This window comes from Micrasema longulum, unplaced genomic scaffold (assembly GCF_059751315.1).
Source record: "Micrasema longulum isolate JH-2025_06_02 unplaced genomic scaffold, ASM5975131v1 h1tg001246l, whole genome shotgun sequence".
Classification (NCBI taxonomy): Eukaryota; Metazoa; Arthropoda; class Insecta; order Trichoptera; family Brachycentridae; genus Micrasema; species Micrasema longulum.
The window spans coordinates 74,846-99,142 of record NW_028278433.1 but is presented as its reverse complement, the minus strand read 5'-3'; the positions used below and the strand labels follow the sequence as shown (position 1 = coordinate 99,142).

The 24,297-nt window shown below is 31.7% G+C and overlaps 3 protein-coding genes across 5 annotated transcripts; 2 read left to right on the top strand and 1 right to left on the bottom strand.

Annotated features, from left to right (window-relative positions):
• Positions 1–740: 740 nt before the first annotated feature.
• On the top strand, positions 741–8,707 carry LOC148276287 (dehydrogenase/reductase SDR family member 7). Of its 3 annotated transcripts, none has more exons than XM_088234480.1 (6): positions 741–885; positions 1,231–1,375; positions 4,005–4,154; positions 6,785–7,137; positions 7,801–8,087; positions 8,435–8,707. In XM_088234480.1, the coding sequence occupies exons 2-6, from the start codon at positions 1,252–1,254 to the stop codon at positions 8,505–8,507; spliced, it is 987 nt and encodes a 328-aa protein (XP_088090606.1). In that variant the 5' UTR covers positions 741–885; positions 1,231–1,251; the 3' UTR covers positions 8,508–8,707. The 3 variants fall into 3 exon arrangements, with proteins under 3 accessions (XP_088090606.1, XP_088090605.1, XP_088090604.1); XM_088234479.1 differs by having other exon boundaries at positions 1,226–1,375; XM_088234478.1 differs by lacking the exon at positions 741–885 and having other exon boundaries at positions 1,119–1,375.
• Positions 8,708–11,535: 2,828 nt separating this feature from the next.
• On the bottom strand, positions 11,536–13,125 carry mRpS2 (mitochondrial ribosomal protein S2). Its single transcript, XM_088234469.1, has 3 exons — positions 12,951–13,125; positions 12,682–12,789; positions 11,536–12,241 (listed from the first exon to the last, which is right to left on the bottom strand). Exons 1-3 carry the CDS (start codon positions 12,973–12,975, stop codon positions 11,595–11,597), a joined length of 780 nt encoding a protein of 259 aa, XP_088090595.1. The 5' UTR covers positions 12,976–13,125; the 3' UTR covers positions 11,536–11,594.
• Positions 13,126–15,194: 2,069 nt separating this feature from the next.
• On the top strand, positions 15,195–22,669 carry Srp54k (signal recognition particle 54k). The gene is made up of 7 exons (XM_088234485.1): positions 15,195–15,392; positions 15,501–15,677; positions 16,990–17,219; positions 18,102–18,252; positions 18,817–18,965; positions 20,682–20,940; positions 22,162–22,669. Exons 1-7 carry the CDS (start codon positions 15,315–15,317, stop codon positions 22,627–22,629), a joined length of 1,512 nt encoding a protein of 503 aa, XP_088090611.1. The 5' UTR covers positions 15,195–15,314; the 3' UTR covers positions 22,630–22,669.
• Positions 22,670–24,297: the final 1,628 nt, after the last annotated feature.

Sequence of the window (24,297 nt, the reverse complement as noted above, 5' to 3'; positions counted from 1 at the left end):
CCACCATTGAATAACTTAGCCTGCTTGGTCGTCCCTGTAATGAATCGAACAGTCATTCTTCGTGTATCATTACAGTTCAGGAGCTCAGCTAGGTTATTAGTCGCAGCAATCCGAGTGTTTACTTTGCATTCAAGCTCCCACCTTGGCCTATCAAACATTGGACAGTATATAAAAAGATGTTCTACAATCTGCTCAGTGATGCCATCACATGGACAGCAACTATCGTCTCGCAGTCCAAAGCGATGCAGATATTCCCTCATGCATCCATGTCCCGAGAGAGCCTAAGTTAATTCATATGTAGGTGTTTCATGCTTCACCAAAAATACTTATCGTATTACCAGCGCTACGATTTTTGAAAGTTTTGTATTTCTGAAATAACTACGCGTGTGACGTCAGAGGTTCTCTTCCGCGTATTCTTGATCAGTTCTGCCCATTGGTCCATTCATGGCAAGCAAACCGGAAATCTTCAATAACTCTCTTATCATAGGTTGATTCATATGAACCAGTGACGTCGTTCAAAGTAATTCGTTTTTGTGATACTGTTCTTTTTTGTATATTTTCAGGAAACTTTGCGGTACAATTCAATGCTATATTTTTTACCGCGCGCAAGAAACATAAATATATTGTGTCCAATTTACCTTAGGGCTGAAGTTCCTCATTTAGCAAAAGTTTTCCATACGAATTTCATACGGATATCAGCAATCTAAATAACGGAAAACTGTTTTTTTGGATCTGGCAACACTGAACAGCTGTCACCCACTGACCCGCTTTTATCTTCAATGTCAAGTATGTTATGACATATTTTAAATTATATTTTGGTCATCTTCATACAAAAACGATTTGTGATACTGATTTTTGAAAGAAAACTATTGAATAAAAATCAAGGTGATTGTTTGGCAATATTAACAGTGTTATCTGAAATTTCAAAAATAAAAATCGTACTTCAGTTACTAAAATGCTTTCATTTGGAATTTTTATCAAATAATACAGAAAATTTATCTGTATCTTACGTCACATATTAATCATTCATGTATTAAGTAATAACTAATAATGAATATATTGTTTCGGTTAACACTGAATAATGTAGGCAAAGATTAAAGTCTATTAAAGTGGGCTTAGTGTGTTTAGCGCGCTGACGACAGCAGGCGTGTTCTTACGTTTAATAATTTACACGTAATTTACAACTAATTGATTAAAATATAAAATACAACATTATTTGTTTAAGGAAAGTTTTCAAAACAAACACCCAAAATGGATTTCTTCTTTTGGTTAGGTTTGATAATATTTTTGTATTATCTGGGTTATGCTTTAATATGTTTGCTGTGCGATTGTGACGCTGCTATGCTATATGCTGAGAAATTCGGAAAACGTATTGGTAAGATTTTACAGCTTTTGTGATAATTATAATAAACAATAAGGGTCAGATATCAGAAACATTACTTTGCATCATTCCAAAAGAAACAATAATACTGATGATAGAACTGTTGATTCTATACGGATAGCCATGTAAGTATATAAGGGTTACAGTAATTGAATACTCAAACAAAAGAAAATTAAATACCGTCAAAAATAAATGCAGGAACTTACATGAAAACCTCAAAAATCCCTTTTCTGTCATGCTCCATGCAGGCATCTTTTAAAAATCCTTTCATTTTCCCAGATAAAATAAGTTAAATAATACTCTAAACATGTTAAATCCACTTCAAAGTAAATAAATGTTCACTATAATTCAGTCAAACTTTGGAAATATTTTCGAACGCTAGAGGCGCCTGTCGCCACTGAAATTTTTATAGGCTCGGCCGGCGGCAGCATACCGAAATAGTTCTAACGATATATTTATTTATTTGTCAGTTTGGATAAATGCTTTGAGTTTGAATTATAAAATGTTAGGCGGGATGTAAGATTGTGCAAGTACATAAAATACCTAACCTTGCTGATTTGCTTGTTTGAATCTTGGGCCTTAGCAATTCTACATGGTCAAGAATTTCTAATGTTCGTAAATGACATTACATCCTATTTCCGTGATGTCGAAGTTTTGCTTTTTGCGGACGATATTAAAATATTTAAAAAAATATCGGACATTAATCATTGTGAAACTCTGCAATCAAATATTAATCATCTGTATAATTGGTGTAAAATAATAATTTATTTCTTAATATTTAAAAATGCTAAATTATGACATTCTGCCGCAACAGGAATCCCATCGTTTTCACGTATAAAATAAATTCTTCACCATTAGAAAAAGTTACAGAGATGACAGATTTAGGTATTCTTTTTGACGAAAAACTGAGTTTTATTACACATATACAAAACATTACAAATAAGAGCATGAGAACCTTGGGATTTTCGCTGCGAACGATACGGGATTTTGAGTCTATAAACATAATGAAAACATTGTATATTGCCCTAGTGCGAAGTCAACTCGAGTATAACTCAGTTATATGGTCACCGCATTACAGGGTTCATGTTAAGGACATCGAAAGAGTTCAGCATAAATTTTTGCGTTTTATCAATTTTAAATTAAGTATACCGATTGAATACATAAATTACACATACTTAAATGATTATTTACGAAAATTAAATGACTTGCTTTTTTGTTTAAAATAATAATATCTATGTTCGATTGTTGTGAACTTATCAATTTGATTAATGTGCGAGTGCCTGGTCGAGTTACCCGATGTAATTCTTTGTTCTACTGCGGTCCATCATCGACTAATTACAGCGCGAATTCACCAGCAATGTGGATGCATGTACTCGCGAACCACTATGCTAACAACATCGATGTCTTTAGCGTGAGTCTTGTAAATTTTAAATATCAATGTATATGTTCCTTATCAAATAGAACTTAATATTCTGTTCATATTGTATTTTATAACATTATGTACCTAGCTGCTTTAAACCTTTAACTGTATTTCTTTAGCTTATTAAAAAAATAAAAATAAAAAATAAAATATATATACATATATATATATTGTCATAATTTTTTTTTTTTTAAAACCAACTTAACTTTTAAACACAGTTCTATATTTTATTACTTTATATTGTATTTTTTTTAAAATTTATGTTAATACACTCATCTTTTTATTTCTATTTTTATACCAACTATACTTCTTAACACTGTCCCTATATTTTATTTCTTTATATTGTGTTTTAAAAAAAAAATATGTTGTTTATATACTCATCTTCTTTTTTTTTATACCAACTTTACTTCTAAACACTGTTCTATCTTTTGTTGCTTTATATTGTATTTTTTAAATTTAATGTTGTTTATATACTTATATTTTGTATAACTTTCATGTATGTAAAAGCCTTATGGGCGTGAAAAATTAATAAAAAAAAAAAATTAAAAAAATAACCCATAAAATATCAGATGTGTTTTTGCTTTTAATATTTGTTCCTTTCAGTTATTCGCTGCTTAATAACCTATCAGTAAAATCAGCTATTTTAATTTGAAATAAAACACTGTGTCCCTTGGGACGGTAAAGTATTGAATATCACATTTGGCTAATGGTAGCTTATACATGGTTTTGAGATCTCGAGTTCGATTCCTGAGAGTTGACTTGAAATATTAGTTTAAAACAAGTCTTTTCACTATAGTTTTTAAAGTTTTATTTGCAACGTAAGACTGATCGTTTTACCTTTACGTAAGACGCTAAAATTGTTGTACCACTGCTTAACTGTATTGAATTTATACTTGCTTAATGCCCTCTGGGCATTAATAAACGAATAGCTTGACAACTCCTGTGATGTTATGGCCAAGACTATTGCCTTACACACAGGAATTCTAGGTTTGAATCCTAGTAAGACTATAATAAAAAATGACTTTTTTTAAAAGTTGTAATTGGCATTGTCAGCCTGTTGTAGTGCATCAAAGATTCCTTAAACATGTTATTTTAATACAAATTGTTACATTTACTCTTGTCTTCTACTTTTTGAACTGTATGCAATATCAAATAAACATTGACTTGCATTATATCAATATTTACTTTAAATTTTCTTAATAGATGTTCTGAGGGGAAAGGTTATCTGGATAACGGGAGCTTCTAGTGGAATTGGTGAGCATCTGGCTCTTACTTGCGCTAAAGTTGGAGCAAAACTAGTCATATCAGCTCGCCGAGAAAGGGAATTAGAAAGAGTAAAAAAAAGCTGTTTAAGTAAGTATTGAAATTAACAATTCTTCATGAAATACATTCTCATTTCACAACTCCATGTGCAAAACATAACATTTAAATGTATCTATCTTCTTCTCTAAAGGATTTACAGGCTCGAAGACCTCTCAGAGATAATTGACTTCACAATAAGATCCAACAACTAAAATATAAATTTTATCGTCTTAAGAAAATGGTTGGCTCACAATTATTTAATTTAAAATTATGTGAAAATATAATGTTCAGAATTAAATACAGCATTTTGTCATTTGTACATTCCTTGCGATACAAGATTTTCATTTTAAAGTCATGGAAAAAGGATTATTAAAAAAGTTATTTCGTATTCATAATGCCAAAACAAAACATATGAAGGGTAGGTGGAAGAACGAGGAGGTCATGATTTTTACAGATTTGAGTGAATATAAAATATGCACCCATGTGTCTTATCAAAATGTTGTAATACCCATCCATTCATTGGCAAAACGCATTTGAAATTTTGGGTCAAGCCGAAGAAATGCGAGCATTCAGTATGATACTGGGAAGAAGAATTCGAAGTTTGCGCGTAATTTCTAGAAATGAGCGTAGTCAGTCATATATTAACAGTGTGTTTTCAATCATGCACGATACTTACTATAGTGTAAATCATTTCGAAGCAGATATTTTCGTGGGAGGTGCATTTTTTTTTGTTTCTCAATAAGTAATTATTTTCAATTATTTATAATCTTTTTAACATAACTGTTTGAAAATGAGTGATAATGATGTCAATGACAATGGTGTGATAATTTTGCAGTCAACCAAGAAGAAACGAAAAACTGGTAGATTAACAGATGTTTCTAATAATGTACAATGCCATGAAGCCGGAGAAAACTGCATGTGTACAAGGCTTAATGCTTTGATAATGTGAAAGAAAGGCAAAGAGTGAATATATTGAAATGTGTTCATAATTAAAAATTTTAGAAAATGTGAAAATCGTGAACAGAAAATGGTTTAATTTTAATATTAACAATGAATATTTGGAACTGAAAATGAAACTAATGTTTAAAAGAGTCCTAATGAAGTTGCCACATTTCTGTTTAATTATGTAACTTATTTCAAACCATCTTCTGTTCACGATTTACACATTTTCTGTGACTCAGTTGGAGGCTACCAAATGAACTTTACCATATTTAAATTCTGACAATATATTGTTTGTATTGTCCATGGACTTAATAAGATAACAATTACATTCCAAACTGGAGGGCATTCTTACATGGAAAATGTAACAAATTTCGGAACTGTAAATTTAAAAACACAGGTAGAATAACCAAAAAAAATTATTGATGTACAGAAAACATCTAGAAATAAATCAACACCTTTCAAGGTATAGCAATTAAAAGGGAGAGAAAAAAGGGGACTTTACCCAGAAGATTGCTCCTGCAATGGTAGCCGAAACGTCGGAACAAATCCACACACGGTATCACCTAAAAAGAAACAAACTTATTTTTTTGTTAAAATTTGAAGAATTCCTTTATTGCATCATAAAGTAAATCAAGTTTATAAGTTGTAGCGTTTTTGTTATTTATTTATTAAGGAAACCACAGTCTTTTTTATAAATACAAGGTACAAAAGAACAATTAAAAAAAGTAAGACCAATTACAGATTTCACATTAATTTATTATGAATGCAGAAGGAGAGGGAAAAACAATAATTAAATTTAAAATAAATATATAAAATTAAATAAAAAATACATTAAAGGGAGAAGACATTGTATAGCTCCAATTCTACTTTCCTCCCCTCTCTCTCTCTGCTTCTATGAACATATATATTTCTTAGTAAAAATTCAAAACTAAAAATAATTCACTAGTTGCAAGTAGTAGATGTAGGTTTATTAGATTAATTACTTTTCTTATTATTATTATTATGTTAACTTGGTTAAATAACTAATTTAAGGCATGTTTTACATTTTGTAAAATGTTCCCTGGCACGGGACACCCCAGTGAGGGAACATTAATCTGTATAAAAAAAAGAATACTTTCTATGTAAAAGTATAAATAAAATATGAATAAGTAAAAAATTAAGAGTTGAAATTAAAAGTTAAAATTAAAAGTTCAGCAGGAGATAAATTTACAATGTCTTTAACAGATCTGATAAAAATATGGTATTTACAGTGTAATATGTCGATGTCACTAAAACTGTTATTATAGGTAATCTGTATTCTTCGAAGAGTGCTATTTTTCATATAGTTAGTAATTGAGTTAGGAATGTCGAAGAGTACCGATTGACAAGTTCTAAGGACAGGGACACGATATGAAATGCTTCTAACAATTTCTGGGCTATCAATCAAGTTATTTACAATTTTATAGAGAAAGCTCATATCCAACATGATTTGCAAAGTTGCAAGATTTTGAACCTTATGAAAATTAGCGGACTCAGTCCAACTTAAAAATGAAACATTATTTTTGAAATCTAATTGTCTAAGAAAACAGTTTTGAATATGCTCAATACGTATTATATTGTGGATTCCAAATCGGTGAACCAAACTCTAGGACACTATGTACATATGAAAAAAAGTTTTCTTAAAGTTATGAATGGTAGTCTAACAATTATATCAGTCAAATTATTTTTATTTCATAGTTATTTTCTTATTTTCTTTACAGATGCTTCTCTGGGAAAACTCTCTGAAACCGATGTTTTAGTCCTGCCATTTGACATATCTGAAGTAGAATCCCACCAAAACCTTTTCGATCAAGTTATCAAACATTTTGGAACTCTCGACATACTGGTCAACAATGCCGGGAGATCACAGAGATGCACGTGGGAGAATATTGAAATTGAAATTGATAGAAGTATGTTTGAACTCAATGTATTCGGATTAATTCATTTGTCGAGAATCGCCGTGAAATATTTTAACACCAAGGGAGATGGTCACGTGGCTGTTACTTCCAGTACTGCGGGAATACTTGGGGTTCCATATTCAGCTTCTTACACTGCCACGAAGCATGCCATACATGTAAGTTAATTAATTCATTCGATGAATAATCTATAATTATTATGGAAACAATGTATGCGCAGATTTTTTCTTACGTTATTATTGAATTAATATGCCAACTGATCAGATTTCTCAATATTATTTTTTTCCTGTTAACTCATTATTTATTCTAGTGTAATTCTACAAAAAAGTACTTAATTTTGAAACAATAATATGTAAAAGAAATGTCTTAAGAATATGAAGGCCGTTTTTTAATACCTACTTTTTTTTATTATTTTGACAATTTGTTAAACTTCTCAAAAATGTTTTCACTTTCTGTTGGAATAAATTTCAATATGAATAAGTTTAAAAAAAAATAAATTATTTCACATTAATAACTATAACTATTCTTTAAAAACCCACTTTGCTCCAACTCTAATGGACTTCTGTCCTGTGTTAATAAAATAAATATATTAATACCTCACAAATCAATTAACAATAGAAAATTAAAACAATCGGTTTGCTTAAACAAGTTTAATGTGTATGTAATTTATAATGTAATAAGTAAACTTGAAATTGCTAATATTTTGAGTGTCCAAATCATAGAAAAGTACTGGATATAATCCTCTAGGGAGTTTATTAATATTAACATATTATATTTCATCATCTGCCAATTTAATTTACCACAAAAAACTTAATTTTCAGGGCTATTTTGATTCATTGCGCTCAGAAAAATTCCTAAAGAATTTAGCAGTGACTGTTGTTTGTCCTGGGCCAACATTTTCAAACTTTCTCCAAGAAAGTTTTACTGGAAATCTTAATGAGAAATTTGGACAGTCTGTCCAGTCCACCGACAAGAGAATGACTGGAGAAAGATGTGGCTATTTATTTGCTGTGGCTCTTGCAAATAAGATAGATGAAGCTTGGGTAGCAGTATTTCCCATCGTTGCCCTATCTTACCTTCACTGTTACTTCCCTAATCTGCTGAAAAGGTAAAATGATATTTTGAATCTACCTATTATTTATAAAATGATGTATCTGAATCTGCAACCTTTTTTTCCACTGAATTTTAAATTACACATTAAATTGTATTTTTAATCAGTGTGTTTTGCACTACATTATGTACAAATCAAGTTCTTTAACCTGGGCTAAAAAGTGAAAAGGATAAAATGCTATCATGATATGATTTTTGTTTATCCTTAAAATTGTTAATAGTTTAGTGATTTTTAAACCTTATATCAGTATTTTTTCTCATGAATTGCTTGTTATTATTTTGTATGACTATATTGAACGAAGTAGATGATAGGACAATAACTAATTAGATTCATTTATTTAACAGCATCATCAAGATCCTGGGACCCAAAACTCTTATCAAGCTCAGAGACAGCAGAGTGTCTTTAAAAGTTGAATAATACCTCTTCAAGATTAAAAATAATTTTATATTGTGATAGTGTATAAATGAAGACACACTACAAAGAGGTATCAATATTACACTTTTTCCTGTCTATTTTTCAGCTAATACAAAAGAGAACCTTATTTTAAATACATTTGTATTTTTCCTAAACAATATTAAAACTTTGCACATAAAGATCAACTTTAAATAGAACGTAAAGATGTTTTTTTAATGTATTGTCTCTAAATATTAATTACCCATCTTTTTGTCATCATCATACCCCTATCTGCACCTGGTGGTGCATAGGGCGCTGCATTAGTATATTAGATGCAGCATATTTCAATCATCTGTTACATAAAGGTAAGGCGATCAATCTTACGCTATCAATCTTCTAGGGGGATCAGTCTTCTATCTCTTTGTACATGACTTCAAATGTCAAGAATTGTGCCTTTCAATTGTTATTAATATTTTTAACTAACAAAATATGCCATATTTGTTTTAATAATTAATATTACCTTTTTATATGACCCAAATTTAAGCACAAATAGTTTTACAGAATATGCAAGTTTATATGTTATGTGCGAGTGTTATGGAGAATATAAAAAAAAGCAAATTCTTGCAGCGAAATGACGAGCGTAATTTTAAAACAGTAAAAATAAACACTTGACTGAAATCAATATTTGAAGCCATGACTTCATTATTTTATATTTCTGTGCATTGGATCTAAAAGGGCCAACGTCAGATTTCATATTTTTCTTGCCATCAATTTAAAAACTTGTACACTTAACTATTTTATAGACACATAAGTGTGTGGTAATTTTTGCATTAATATTTGTTGTCATATATGTCAAACAGTTCATTATAATGCCACAAAATGGCTAAATAATTACTCTCCTGTAATATTACGATTTACTACATTGGCCCTTATAGATCCAAGCCACAGTTATAATTAGATAAATGACTGCTTATATTTTGTGTTCACCGAAATTACAGTTATAATAAGTTTTGTTAATTACACAATTTTTGTTGACTTAAATAATATTTTATGTTTTTTTATACAATTATAATATAAAAAATAAATTTTGACTCTTTATTTAAAATTGTTGTTTTATTTTAAATAATCTAATTTACATTGTTTTAGATATTGGCATATTAATGTTTAAAATATTATGACTATGTTTATTTATTTAAGGTTTTCCCTAAAATTTTGTACAAGTATTTCATGAATATCAAATTGTTATCTGTATAGGAAAAAATGTATTGTAATTTTTTTTTTAATTTGCAAAACAGTAAAAATTTTAACTATGCAGCCCCATCACCTTTCAATGTACCTATTGAAATTTAAAAATTTAATTTAAAAGCAACCTCTCTTTGATTGGTATGGTAGCTTATTTTTTTTACTTAACTGCGGCAAAAATGTGTACCTTATTTCAAGATTTAAAAAAATAAAAATAATAATAATGGTTAGAAATTCTAATCTAACTTACCAAATACAGGTAACCCCCCCGTTAGTCGCGACTCCGGATTCGTTATAACGTGACATTTTTCGCAATGTAGTGATGTTAGAAAACAAACTAAAAATAATCTAAATGATAGAAAATGGTGGTAAAATTGCAGTTGTAGGTAGGGATTTCGAATTGCCTGAGTCCACAGTGCGGTGCGATCGATAGAAAAAAGCGAGAAGAAATTGTTTTAACGCAAGCAATGGTGTTTTTGAACGTTATTGGCAATAGGCATAGAATTAGCTGAAAAATATCCGATAAGAGTTCCGTGAAAAATCCTACGTTGATTGCAAATTTTGGTTATCGCGGCCATGTCCAGAATGTATCCCCCGCGATCAACGCGGAGTTTCCTGTATATGCTTTAGAAAAAGGTAAAACTGTAAAACGAATTTCTATTTACAAAATAAGTATCTTGAAAAAATCAAATTGAAAGATTCTTTCAAAAACTTTACTTCATAATGCTTTTATGTAACCATAGAAACAGGTTCCGTGTTCTTAATTAAAACCATTTACCTATTAAATCACAAATACGCACCCGGACACTTAACTCATGCCCAAACGTTCGATATTGAGTCGTTCTTTAATTGCCAGCCAGGTTTCGACGTGAGCTTGACATTTAATTCGAAACCAAAATGCTTAGTTGTGTCGTGAAAGCATGTAAAAACCGTTAAACCAGATAAACGTAAAAAAGATAGTGTAACTTTTCTTGGGTAAGTAGAACCCTAGGTACTTGTTTATGGTTGAATTCCAAAACTGTAAACAACTAATTTTCAAATATTGAATTCTTTTTGCAAATATCAAACTCTGCTCTATTTACTTAAGTGATGCATTTTGTGTAAGAATCCGTTTTTCAAAAATGTATCAAATGTCAGTTAAAATTATTTAAGCTTTACTGAAAATCCATTAAAAATAAGTTAATATGTAGAAATTAAGAAATTGCAAGGACATTAATCAATTTAGTATCCATTAAAAATAATTTTGTGTAATCATTAAAGTACAAACTTTTTCATACATAAAAAAGCATTTATTTTTATTTTTTAATATATGCATTTTAGTCTAATGCAACCCTGAAATATCGATGAAAAACACATATGTGAAGCTAGAAAAAAGTTAAAAGCATATATTATATGCTTCTAACTTTTTTCCACTCAACATATTTAAGATGTTGTTATTTATTTACGTTATGTTATTATTGAGGACGTAAATTAGACAATTTTGCAGAAAACCCCACGTAAATTTGTCAAGCCATCTTCGAGTTTTTGCGAGAATAATAATGGCGATTCATTTTTATATAATATTATATAGATTTATTAAATGAACATCCCTGCTGACAGGGTTAATGTTGAATATTACAATGTTTTTATCAAAAGGATTTTATTTTTTAAATAAAACAGAATTTTATTTAAGTATTAGCGCCATTTGAAAAATATTGTTTAAAGGAGGTTAGGTACTTAGTTTTGTGGGGAACACTTTAAAAAATCTCACCAATTGAAATGATTTATCTATTATTTATTTAGTGGGGTTGATAAAGTATAAAAAAACAAATTTGATATTAAATTATTTATTATAAACTAAAAAAATCTAAGCAACTAAATATACAGACTCTAAACACTTTCCGTTAACACCTTTTTTCTTTCTTCCTTTCCACGGCGGATAGCCTCTTTAAACAGCTTGCAATACAACTGAATAGAAACTGCAGAGTCATCGTTGCCGGGCACTGGATAAGTAATGAGAGTTGGGTCACTGTTGGAATCACAAATTCCAATAGTGGGGATATTCATTTTAGCACTATCTCTGATGGCTGTGTGTTGAGTTAGTATGGGACTTAAGGTACTTAAGAAAATACACAAGTCAGGTAAACGGGTAACAGCTTGGAACTGATTTTGTGAGTTTGTAAAAATACCTCCCCTCCAGTACCTCGTATTAGCGTATTCCCCGCATTCTTTTGCTGCTGTCTCGACTTCGTAGGCATTATTCGGACTTCTGATGAAGAACAATATGACTCCTCCTCTGAGCACTATGTGAGCGGTTATGTTCAACGCTTGTCTTAAATGTTCCGCTGTTATGTCTAAGTCAAATATTAAATGATCGAGTCTAGAACCAAACAGATAAGGGCGCATTTTGTCATTTAAGGAACCCATTTTGTGGCCAAAGTGTACTCGAGCGTCGTAAAGTTCTTTTACAGTAAACATGTTGTGAACTTGAAAATAGTCTGGATGTTTTAAAGGATCAATTACTGCAGGAGACGCAGCTGAAATGATAAGATAACAAAATAAACAGGTGAAAATATAAATTTAAAACATCAAACCAAATATTGTCCTTCCTTAACACAGAATATTCCTAGCTATATTATTTAAATAAACACGTAGGAATTTTTTCCTTACATTTAAAAAATTTGTATTCATGCATCGACTGAAATGGTATCAGTTAATGGTTTATTAATTCTTTCAAACAAAATTATTGCCTGAAATAAATAGTGATCGGGTATTAAAACTTACAACACAATATTGGTATTTAGTTAAATGAAAACTCCTGACTTTCTATGGGAGGGTATTTCTTCTATATTTTAAAAAGAAAACAAAGATTTGAGTTCTTAGGATTTACCCGAAAGTTTTGGGGGGCATTTTCAACGAGTTATAAATAACCCACTATTAGGAAGTGGGAATCAAGTGTGGTACATAGAATATTTACCCCTTTCGAGAGGTTGTGATTCCAAAGGTTTCTGTTCAGTTAATGTAGAAAGATGTTGTCTTCTCAGTACGTTCCATGGTAACCGCAAATGTTTAAGTGGGTTTAGAGCTTGAACATAAATTAATTCGTAAGTAAATTTCTAATACTAAAAATACATTTTATTAACATTAATCGATGTATTTTAAGATTCAATCTTCTTATTAATATTATAAACAATATAAGATTTAAGGTTTACAAACTTTTAATGAAGTTTAAACATATAAGCTTACTCATTAATGCTGCTTTTGTTGACATTTTAGATCTAAACCTTTCTTTTATTAAAAAAATACAGTGCAAAATGTATTCTTTTCCCGTCCACACGACCCTAACCTAAAAATTAAAATATTAGTTCGTCAATTTTGACAGGAGTTTACAAATTACATGTTTCTTTTTTATTTTGTTTATGGTCAATTTTTCGATGTTGAGTAAGAACCTAGTATAAATAATAGTTTGCCATACATTGGCTATTCGTGTTTAGCGGATTATTTCTCTAAAAAAAAGATCTTTGCACGATGTTATGATTTTTTATTTGTTAAAAAATTTATAAGCCCCTAATCCTCTATTTTATAGGCTTGTCCGCAGATGGGAAAGAGGGGACATGGAAGGAGGTTATAAAAATACACCACAACACCAAGACCAATTGAGAAAATAAGATTTCTAGAACTCTATTGAAACTGGCGGGAATCGAACCCACGACTCCAGTTTCACAGGTGGTTGTTCAACGATCTACGCCACGGTGCCTGTTTTATGGCGTCAAATTATTATCATCTACTATTAATGGGGTCTCGGGTAAGGTGTGTAATTTTGATAAAATTTACAAGGTGTGTTTCTTTAGGTAGCTTACAATAATAAAAAAATATTAAAATAACAATAATAATTTCTATATCCGCTTAATTGGGCGAGTAGTGCAATACCAAACCTGCCTTATTAATTACCATTACAAAGTAAAAATAATCAGAAAAACAAAATTAAGAATAGCACAAACATTATATAAACTAAATAAAACAAATAAAATATTTATATTACTTATACGTATTGTGGATATTAAAAAAAAAGTTTATGGAAGTATAAACTAATAGATTTAAATAATTTTAAGGTTAAAATAATTATTGAAGTATCATTTTTCGATCAATGAATTCATGTACTTCTGGAATTACATTGGTATTCAAAGATTGTTGTGCGAGTATGCTTGATACTCACCAACTTTCTAGGTGATTTGGTACTAATTTAAATTACTAATTAATAACGTATATATTGGATTATATGTAGAAATTTTATGAAGACATGTATATAATATGATCTTTTCCATTTTTAAAAGATAATAATGGCATTAACGCATGATGACATTATTGTTATGCTGGCAGGCAATATCTTCGATGTTGAGTGGGAATCAGACAGTGAGGATCAGACAGTGAGGATGTCCATCTAGAGACGGCATATTTAGAGGATTCTTTGGATATTCTGGGTTCGTTCGGAAGCCAGTTTATGTTGTATCTGAGACACAACCCTATAACGACTGTAAAACGATGGTCACAGGCAGATTCTGTCCATGTACCGTGTCCCGCTATCATTGCCGAATATAATAGGTTAATGGGTAGGGTTGACCCCAAAAATGTGTTAAAGCCTTACTGTCTAGACTTAAGAAGCAAAAGATTTTGTCTTCGAATTGTATTTCATTAATTGACATGAGTGTGGTTAATGCTTGGCTGTTGTAAAAATGACATTCTTGTCAATTAGGTAAGAAATCCAAGGTCTTGAGTGAATTTCATGCGGAAATTGCTAAGGCGCTTATGTCTATAGGAAATAAAACTCAAAAACGAGGTCGACCTTTTTGTTTTGCGGATGAAGCAGGACCCAGTACCAAACAACACCGTACTCTGGCTGCCATGCGTCCTATAGCCAATATCAGATATGATATGATGGTTAGAGGCATGGGCCTACCTTGATTGACAAACAGCAAAGGTGTAAACTGTACATCAAAGGTCATTAATCTAACGCCTGAAGTGTGGTGTGGCTCTTAGTCGTTTAAAAAAAGGAAATTGTTTTTTAAAATTCCTTAATTATTTTTTATTTTTTTAAAACAAATAAATGTTTATTTTTTTAAAGTTTTGTATTGTAAATGTAGTATAAGAATTTATTTTGTGAGTATTTTGTAGTTTTCTTTTTATAAAAAATATGAAATTATGATATATGCCTTTGGTACTGTGTTCCTTTACTCCAATGTCATTCCTGAAGTACATGTTTTTTTTGTAAACTACATCACTTTAAGGTTTTTGTAAAAATATGAGAAAAAAATCAGAAATCCATTAATGCAAAAAAATATTTTTTTACTGGCCAGTATCACTCTGGTTCTGAAAGGGTTAACTACACATTACCGGAAGGGAGGGTTAATTGACCATCAACAATATTTTCCTTATGTTTTCGATACTGAGACCTGTGCTCTCTGCTTATCTGTAAACTGCCAACTTCAGGATATTGACGTGTTGGCCATGCGAAATGACAGATGATATTCTTTAAATTGGAACATTAGTTTCTTCTTCAATATTAAAAAGTGTTTTCTTCTATTATAAATTGTGCAAATATAAACAGTCGAAATGGTGTTAGCAGATTTAGGGCGTAAGATTACGTCCGCCCTCCAATCGCTCAGTAAAGCAACGATAATAAATGAAGAGGTGTCTACTAAATTATATTGTGTTAACACATATGCTTCCTTTGTATATAATATACAAGTGCGTTTGATTGTAAGACGGTAATCATAATAGTAAAATGTTTTATTTCAGGTTTTAAGTTCTATGCTGAAAGAAATTTGTGCAGCATTATTGGAAGCGGATGTAAATATAAGATTAGTGAAAAATTTGAGAGAGAATGTCAGAGCTGTTATTGACTTCGAGGAGATGGCTGGAGGGCTCAATAAGAGGAGAATGATACAGTCAGCGGTATTTAAGGAGCTTGTGAAGGTAAATATATGATTGTTTATTACATGTCAATATTTGTAGCTCTATCTAGGTTCTTATCTGAAAATGGCTGGACCAATTTGATTTATTTTGGTATACCGTCTATGTAAGTTCAATACCGCTGGTGAACCATTTGTCAAAATGTTCAGGAGGGACAAACAAATTTATGAAAAAAAAAGATAAAAAATAATCTGAAAAACAGTTTATTTTGTGTTGTTCATTTATACTAGAAAATATGTTTTTACTATTGTATGCGTCTATGTGAAGTTAATTGTGGTAGTTAAACTGGCATTTACTTATTTATTTTATTTAATTTGGGATTTTTTACAGCTATTTATTACATAAGAAAATAAGTAGAAATATATTAACAATACTAGAGCCAATTAAAAAATGGCAAGTTGGTAACCACAAAATGCAGTAAATACGATATAATATAAAAAATCAAACAATATAGGTATGACAATACGTGTACGTTGATTCAAAACGAACCCACAAATACATATTATATGCAGCTACATAATATATAAATAAGAATAACATATAAGTATGACTGAAATTATAAGAATGATAAAAATCAGGTGTCACAAACAGTTGGCCCGCAGTACATTGCATATGGCGTATTCGCTGTATTGTCTTTACGCAAATTAATTATGTCTCATCAGCTGTATTGGATTTAGGGATATACTCGGTATTGCTTTGCTTTAGTAGGGAGAACTTGTTCGCGGTACAAAATTGAATCGAATGCAAACAATTTGTTGGTCAATTTGCGTTGCAGGTTTGATTCCCACCAGTTGCAAGAAAAAAATATAAAGAGAGATTTTTTTCTCAATTTGACTGGGTGATGTTGTATTTTTCATAACCTCCTTCCATATCCCCTCTTTTCCACCTGCTGACAAGCCTTTAAATAGAGGCTTAATGGGTTATTTCTTTAAAAAAACGAAATTCAAATGAACCAATCAATGCAGCATGTCCTATTTAATTGAAAATACAAAAAAACCTGTTTGAATTTTTTTGGCTCTTCCGCGGTATTGATTTTACATAGACGATATTATACGTGTGTTTTGAATGATTCTCTTTTCCCCCACCACTAAAAATAAGTTACAATGTTTCGAGTATGTCCAAATGTTTGTAGACTGGCTGGATTTTCCTAAGGAGTTATTAAGATCTACAGTGTAAATTGGCCACTTAAACCGGCTGATGACAAGTTATAAGCCTTGTAAATGCCTAAACTTCCATATTCTTTTTCATAAATATTTCCCTCTTTGTTGCTATAAATTTTGAGGTGGTTACGATATAAATTGTTTCATGTTTTTAGCTCGTTGATCCAGGGGTGAAACCATACCAACCAGTTAAAGGAAAACCAAACATAATAATGTTTGTAGGTTTGCAAGGTTCTGGTAAAACCACCACATGTACCAAGTTAGCCTACCACTACCTGAAGAAGAACTGGAAATCTTGTCTTGTGTGCGCTGACACCTTCAGAGCCGGAGCGTATGATCAAATTAAGCAAAACGCAACAAAAGCTCGAATTCCGTTTTATGGAAGGTAATATAAAAACATTATCTGTTTATAGTTCACCCACTGCACCACTAATAAAGATGACATAATTTGTTCACACAACACACTATTTAATTTAGACACATTTTGTTATTACAATAACATTAAGACTAAATTAATATTTTGTAATAAACAATGTGAAATAAGTTGTGATTATTACATTTTATTATGAAATCAGTAACTGAAATATACTTATTTATGTCATTTTTATGAATAAAGTTATTGTCATTCTGTTTTAATGTAAAAAAATCACTTCAAAGACAAACCGGCGAATCGCCGGCTTTGTGTGTCAGTGACAAATTGACCTTGGCCGGCGGTTCGCCGGCTTTGTGTTGCAATGGGTTAAACATTTGTGGTATTGGTTTTTTTTTAAGTAAAAAGAAATATTAGCGTTCTTATAATTTACCCAAATATTTAAATTTTGGTGACCATTTTCAATGAGTTGTAAATAACTCACTATTAAAAAATGGAAATCAAGTTGGGGTAGAGTGGGGTTCGAACCTTGGACCTCTGATCCGTGAGTCCGCAACACTAGCCACGGGACTATAACCCAGTTCAAATTTTTTCTTAAATTTCAAGATGAGGATTCCAAATGATTGATTTTTCTTTATAAATAGGTCTTAAAAACAGCTAGGTAAACTTATTACGCACGTGTTACCACTAGTGTGTGCTGATTTGTCGCGGGTCGTCATAAATTTACCATTATTCATAAATTGAACTGATATATAATTTTATTCAAATCTTAACTCACGTTTGAATTGATTATTTTTAACTAAGGAAATAAAAATACCATTTTAACCAGTATTGATTTGTTTGTCACCCTCAGTTATAAGGTTTAATTATTGATAAGTTTTAATTTTTTTTTTCCAGTTACACAGAAGTGGATCCTGTTGTCATTGCCCAAGAAGGAGTAGAAATTTTCAAAAAAGAAGGTTTTGAATTTATTATTGTTGACACCAGTGGTCGACATAAACAGGAAGAATCTCTTTTCGAAGAGATGTTGGCAGTTTCTAATGCTATTGTAAGTAGATATACATCTAATCACATAAACTTTTATGGTGATTTACATTATTACAATGATATTTTTAGAAACATATCTAAACAAACAGGAAATGATATATGCAATGTTGTATAAAATATAGCATCTAAATACACAACAAAGTTGTATATACATTTGTGTGATGTCATGGTATTTTTATCTTATTTTAATCAATTTATTAATATGTTGTATCATTTTTGATGGTGATACCTACATATTCATTTCACTATCATTATTCCTTTTTCATATCTAATGGTGCATAGGGCACTGCGTCATATTTGTTACTTTTACAGTTGAAAGCTCACCCCAAATCAAAACCGCTAGCAAACTATTGTAAAACATTATTTTGCAAAATATTTCTATTGACTTTTTTAGTAAAGATTATTTGATGCCAGTTATGAAGAGATCTTACTTTTTGAAAATTTATAGTTACCAACTTGTTCCGGAAACCCGACAATATTGAGAATCTAAAATCGTTTCGTTCTTATTTAGTTGGATTTAATTTGACACCATATGAAATAATAACAAAGACTGTTTTCTTTTCAGAAACCCGATAATATTATTTTCGTCATGGATGCCACAATCGGTCAGGCTTGCGAGGCACAAGCTAAAGCTTTCAAAGACAAAGTTGATATTGGATCGGTTATCATAACTAAGCTTGATGGTCACGCCAAAGGAGGAGGTGCTTTGTCAGCGTAAGTTTGATCAATTATAGAGATCTTGCCATCTTAAAATTAAGTCTCCTCCTCTCCCGGTTTTCCTCAATCCAATGAAGTAATATTATGTATTAGGTGTACAACTTAGCTTCCGCCGTTTTTTTTTCTCCGAAATTTGGGGCCTTGTTGTAAAAAAATGGTTATACATTTATGCTTCAAAGTATTGTCCATTGCTGGCCACTACTTTCTCCCATCTTTCGGGGAGCATATAAATCCCGCCTTGATAAAAACTGGTTATTTTTTGACAGGATCCACGAATCGATCCAATTTTTTACTTCTTCTTTCTGACTGAAAGTGCTAGTCAGTCAGGCCATGTGCCATTGATCGAAACAAGTGATAGTCAGTGGGGGCAATGTAGGACTTCCCATTCCAATGTTTCCAAGTATGTCTTGACCACTTTCACAACATGGGGTCGAGCATTGTCATGCTGCAAAATCACTTTGTGTCTTTTGTTGTATTGCAGCTGTTTGTCTTTCAATGCTCGGCTCAAACGAATTGATTGCATTTGATAACGATCACCTGTGATTGTTTCATTCGGTTATGACAGCTCATAATATACTATGCCGAGCTTGTTCCACCAAATACAGAGCATATCCTCAGAACCGTTAATATTCAGTTTGGCCGTCGATCCCCATGATTTTCTGCATTTAGGGTTATTGTGATGGACCCATTTATTTTCCCCAGTTACAATGCAATGGAGAAATCCCTTCTGTTGTTGCCTTTCAAGCGACTGTTCACTAGCAAACAAACGCCGTTCAATATCTCTCGGTTTTGAGGCGTTTTGAAATTGCTTTTTGAGTCACTCTCAATGATTGTGTCAATTCTTCTTTTGACACAAGTCTTCATCAAGTAATGCTTCCAATTTTGCATCTTTGAAAATCTTCTCTCTTCCACTGCTACGGCCGTCTTCAACATAAAAATCACAGTTTTTTAAGCGTTGAAATCACTGACGATACGTACTTTCACTAATAGCGGCCTCACTATAAGTATTTGGAGCATTCGATGAGCTTAACCCACAAATTTCTTCATACTGAAGCAGAAAATTAAAACCTCCTGCAAATTACGAGAATTTGGCTCATAAACTGACATTTTCAATCGAGAATAACTTTATGATGCAAAGACAAATCTAATGTTTCTATGAGGTTATGTTGACAGATGCCCAAGTTTACTGCATGACATGTATGATTTATTTATTTCGACCACTACTTACCGCTAAACCCATCTACAGGAAAACGGTGGAAACAAAGTTGTACATTTAATACTCCTGGATTTTGCCAAGAAAGGAAAATGCCAAGGCTACCAGATTATAGAGAGCCAAGGAGACTTAAGTCCTCAGATGTGGTGTGCGATATGTGAGGGGCAAGCTACCTATCTTAAAATCTACTAAATTTATCCTGTGGTGCTTCTCGCTACTCTCCTTAGCCTATTTTTATGACCTCCGATATATTTTATAATCATTTTGGCGAATTGATCATGTCCAATCGATTAAATCCCAGTCAGCGAAGAATTCCCTTACCTTTTTTCCTCAATCTAATAATGTATATAATTATGTATTTCTTTCTCATTCAGCGATGAGCAATATTTCGTATTTTTGATAGTAAATAAAAGCATTTTGGGTACGTTTAAATTCGTGTAAACTTCTTGTATACTTCTGTTTAAATGATAATCTATTTTCATGTTTTTGTTCATTACCAGGGTTGCAGCAACAAAAAGTCCCATCATATTCATCGGGACAGGAGAACACATAGATGATTTAGAGCCGTTCAAAACTAAACCTTTTATTAGCAAACTGTTAGGCATGGGAGATATAGAAGGCCTTATAGATAAAGTTAATGAACTAAAATTAGACGATAATGAGCTACTGGAAAAAATCAAACACGGTCAATTCACATTAAGAGATATGTACGAACAGTTTCAAAATATAATGAAGATGGGACCCTTTTCACAAATAATGGTATGCGAATTATTTACTAAAAAAGCCCACTCCATTTAATATACAATGAATTATCGTGAAAACAAACTTGTTATTAGTGTTACACAATTTTATTCTTTTACAAGAACACTACTACAGTTTCGGGACAGCACTCCTCCCATTGACAGGTGATATAAAACTTATTTTAAAACGTTTTATATCACCCGTCGATGAGAAGAGTGTTCTTCCAAAACTTGAGTAGTGTTCCTGTAAAAGAATAAAATTGTGTAACACTAATAACAAAGTTTCATTTTCATAATAAAGTGTTACGAAGTCAATGCCGATTCAAATAATAATATTAATTAAAATTATTAATTTAGATTTTTTTGTAAAATTGTAGAGGATGCAAAATTTTTCATCAGAAAAGACCAAATTTTCTAGCTCGCCACCAACATGCAAGTGTTTTAACACCTTTGCTCTTGCTAGGCGAATTGCCTTTTGTGCAGGCGTTAAATCTTGCACTTTTTGTATTTTGTATGGCTTCAATCGTAGTTCATTTTTTAATATGCGCCCCATGCTACGAGCACACATTGAGATTTTTCGCCAGTTGAACTGCACTTTGAATTCTGGCCTTCACCTTTCGAACCATTTCTGTCGATGTTGCTGTTTTTGGATGTCCACCTCCATGGCGTTTTTTTATGCTACCAGTATCATTGTAACGTGAAATGGTCCGATACACAAACATTTTGTTCATATGTAAATGTCGTAGTTCATTAATAATGGCTAGTTGCGATTTTCCAACCAAATAGTTGTGTTTAAATTCCATTTTGATAACTTTTTTAACTGAGACGTAAAACGATATGCTTCTGTAGAATTATTAACAATATAACAGACTGACACGTGTCAAAACATGAGCGCACTGTCATTAGCCGTTTGGTTGCTACAGCAGCGTGAAGTTGGTAACACTTCGAGCGCCTACCCGTGTAAATGTATTTGGATGAATGAATAAATGATTAAAAAAATATATGCAATTTTTTAAATAATAAATCATATGGTATCTCAGAAAGGGGTAGACCCATCTTATAGTCAATATTTTGTAGGAACTTTCTCTGGACTCTTAAGTTATATGTATTTACATTATAAATAAGTGACCAGATTTGAGATGCATATTCTAATCGAGACCTTACCAGTAAGCAATACTATAATTGAATTGAGTTAATTCTAGATATATTATTTCTTTATTATTTATGATGTTATTTACAGGGCATGATACCAGGATTCTCCCAAGATCTGACATCAAAGGGCAGTGAGCAAGAATCAATGGCTAGATTAAAACGTCTCATGACAATGATGGACTCCATGAATGATGCAGAACTTGACAACCGAGACGGAGCAAAGCTATTCTCCAAACAAAATGGCAGGGTCATTCGAGTAGCCCAGGGTGCTGGCGTTACAGAAAAAGAAGTCAAAGACCTTATTTCCCAGTACACTAAATTTGCCGCCGTTGTTAAAAGGATGGGAGGCATCAAGGGTCTGTTCAAGGGAGGTGACGCTGCCAAGAATGTCAACCAAACCCAAATGGCCAAGTTGAATCAGCAAATGGCAAAGATGATGGACCCGCGAGTCTTACACCAAATGGGGGGAGTATCGGGCCTCCAGAATATGATGAGACAGCTGCAACAGGGTGCTGGAGGTCTCGGGGGACTCTCTAGTTTGATGGGCGGAAAGTAACATATTTGTATTATAAACATTAAAGTTTTTTGATTCTTGATATTGTGTTTCAAATTATCCGTTGACTTTTACAAACGATGGAGTTATGAAAAAACTAGATTTATATTTGAGCACTATTTTAGTGGATACATGTGAACTAAGTTTTGTCTGACGTTTCGACCATTAACTTCATCCTGAATCACCCAAAAAACACTCCATCTTTAACAATTAATCAGTGACCTTGAAATAATAATATGTACTGGAAGAGGACATTCACAGTACACTAGAATTTCTATACATGTTGATGGGAAAAAGGCTTAGTAACTGATGTGCCACTATAGCTGAATTTGATTTATACATATTTATTTATTTATGGCATTAAGCTACATCTAGAAATAGTTCATTTTGAGAAATGGCTGACTAAAGTTTTGACTCATCTAAATTGATTTGTAACAATTTATATTTATATCACCTTAACTCTTTAAAGGACAAATATTTTGTGTTGATTTACGTCTTGCAAACCTAATGAAATATGTTATTTTTTAAGATAACAAACCTATTGCATTAAAAAAAGCTGAGCGGAAGACTGATCCACCAGTGTATGTTATTACGATACTCTTGTGACATAAGCCTTATTATTCATATGAAATAATAAATACATACCTCAATTTTGGTGGCATATTTATGTACCACTTTGTTCTAGGTGTCCTATAAAGAGTCAAGTGAAGTATATTATATATTTGCCGCCGCCAAATAGTTCAATCAGACAATCAACAGAGCAGCTAAGGTGTTCATTAAATGCCGGCATTCACCTAAATGGCTAGGCCGTTCATTGAATGAATTAAGATAACTCAATTTCAACGTGTAAGCTAGCCCTTTGGAAATGGCTGATCCAAAAGCCGCCGGATTAGGTTAGGATGGGTTAAGTTTAATAATAAAAAATACTAGTTTTTTTAATTTAACTATTGAGTTCAGTTAAGGGTTAAGTTAAGTAAAAACTGTTTTTTAAAAAATATTATTAAACTTAACCCAACTCATCCTAATATAATAAATTAAAAAATAAAATGATTATTATTGTTGTATTAAAATTAAAGGGGCTAAGCGATGTTCAGCCCTTTCGTTAAACGTTCATTCAACGAATGGCCTAGCCATTCCAGTGAAAGCCGGTATTTAATGAACAGCCTAGCCGCTCTGTTGAGTGGCCAATTTAACTATTTAGCGGTGACATAAAATTTTTATAAAACACATATGTACACAATGGATTACTAATTTTAGGAGTAAAGTTGTTTATGCAAATTACTACGTTTTAATTAGTTCTGGAGCTGAGAGATTGTGTTAAGTTATTTTCTTATGAAAACTTATAAGAGAAAACCAACATACATTAAGAGTTCATTAAACTTCTTAGATTTTCAAGGCCGTTTAGATGCACAATAAGTTTTTCTGGGTTATTATGGCGTGTGTCGTTTGTACTATTTACCGATGTTTCGGACCGCATTACAGCGTTCATCATCAATAAATAATACGAACGACATACAGCATAAAATAACCCAGAAAAACCTTATTGTGCATTTTTGGAGTTATTTATACCTTTGTAGAATTGAAAAGGAGTGCTTTTTTAATATATGTACCTATAATGGGCAATATACCTCAAAACTTTAAATTTTCAACTTGTCGTTCTACGGAACTGAC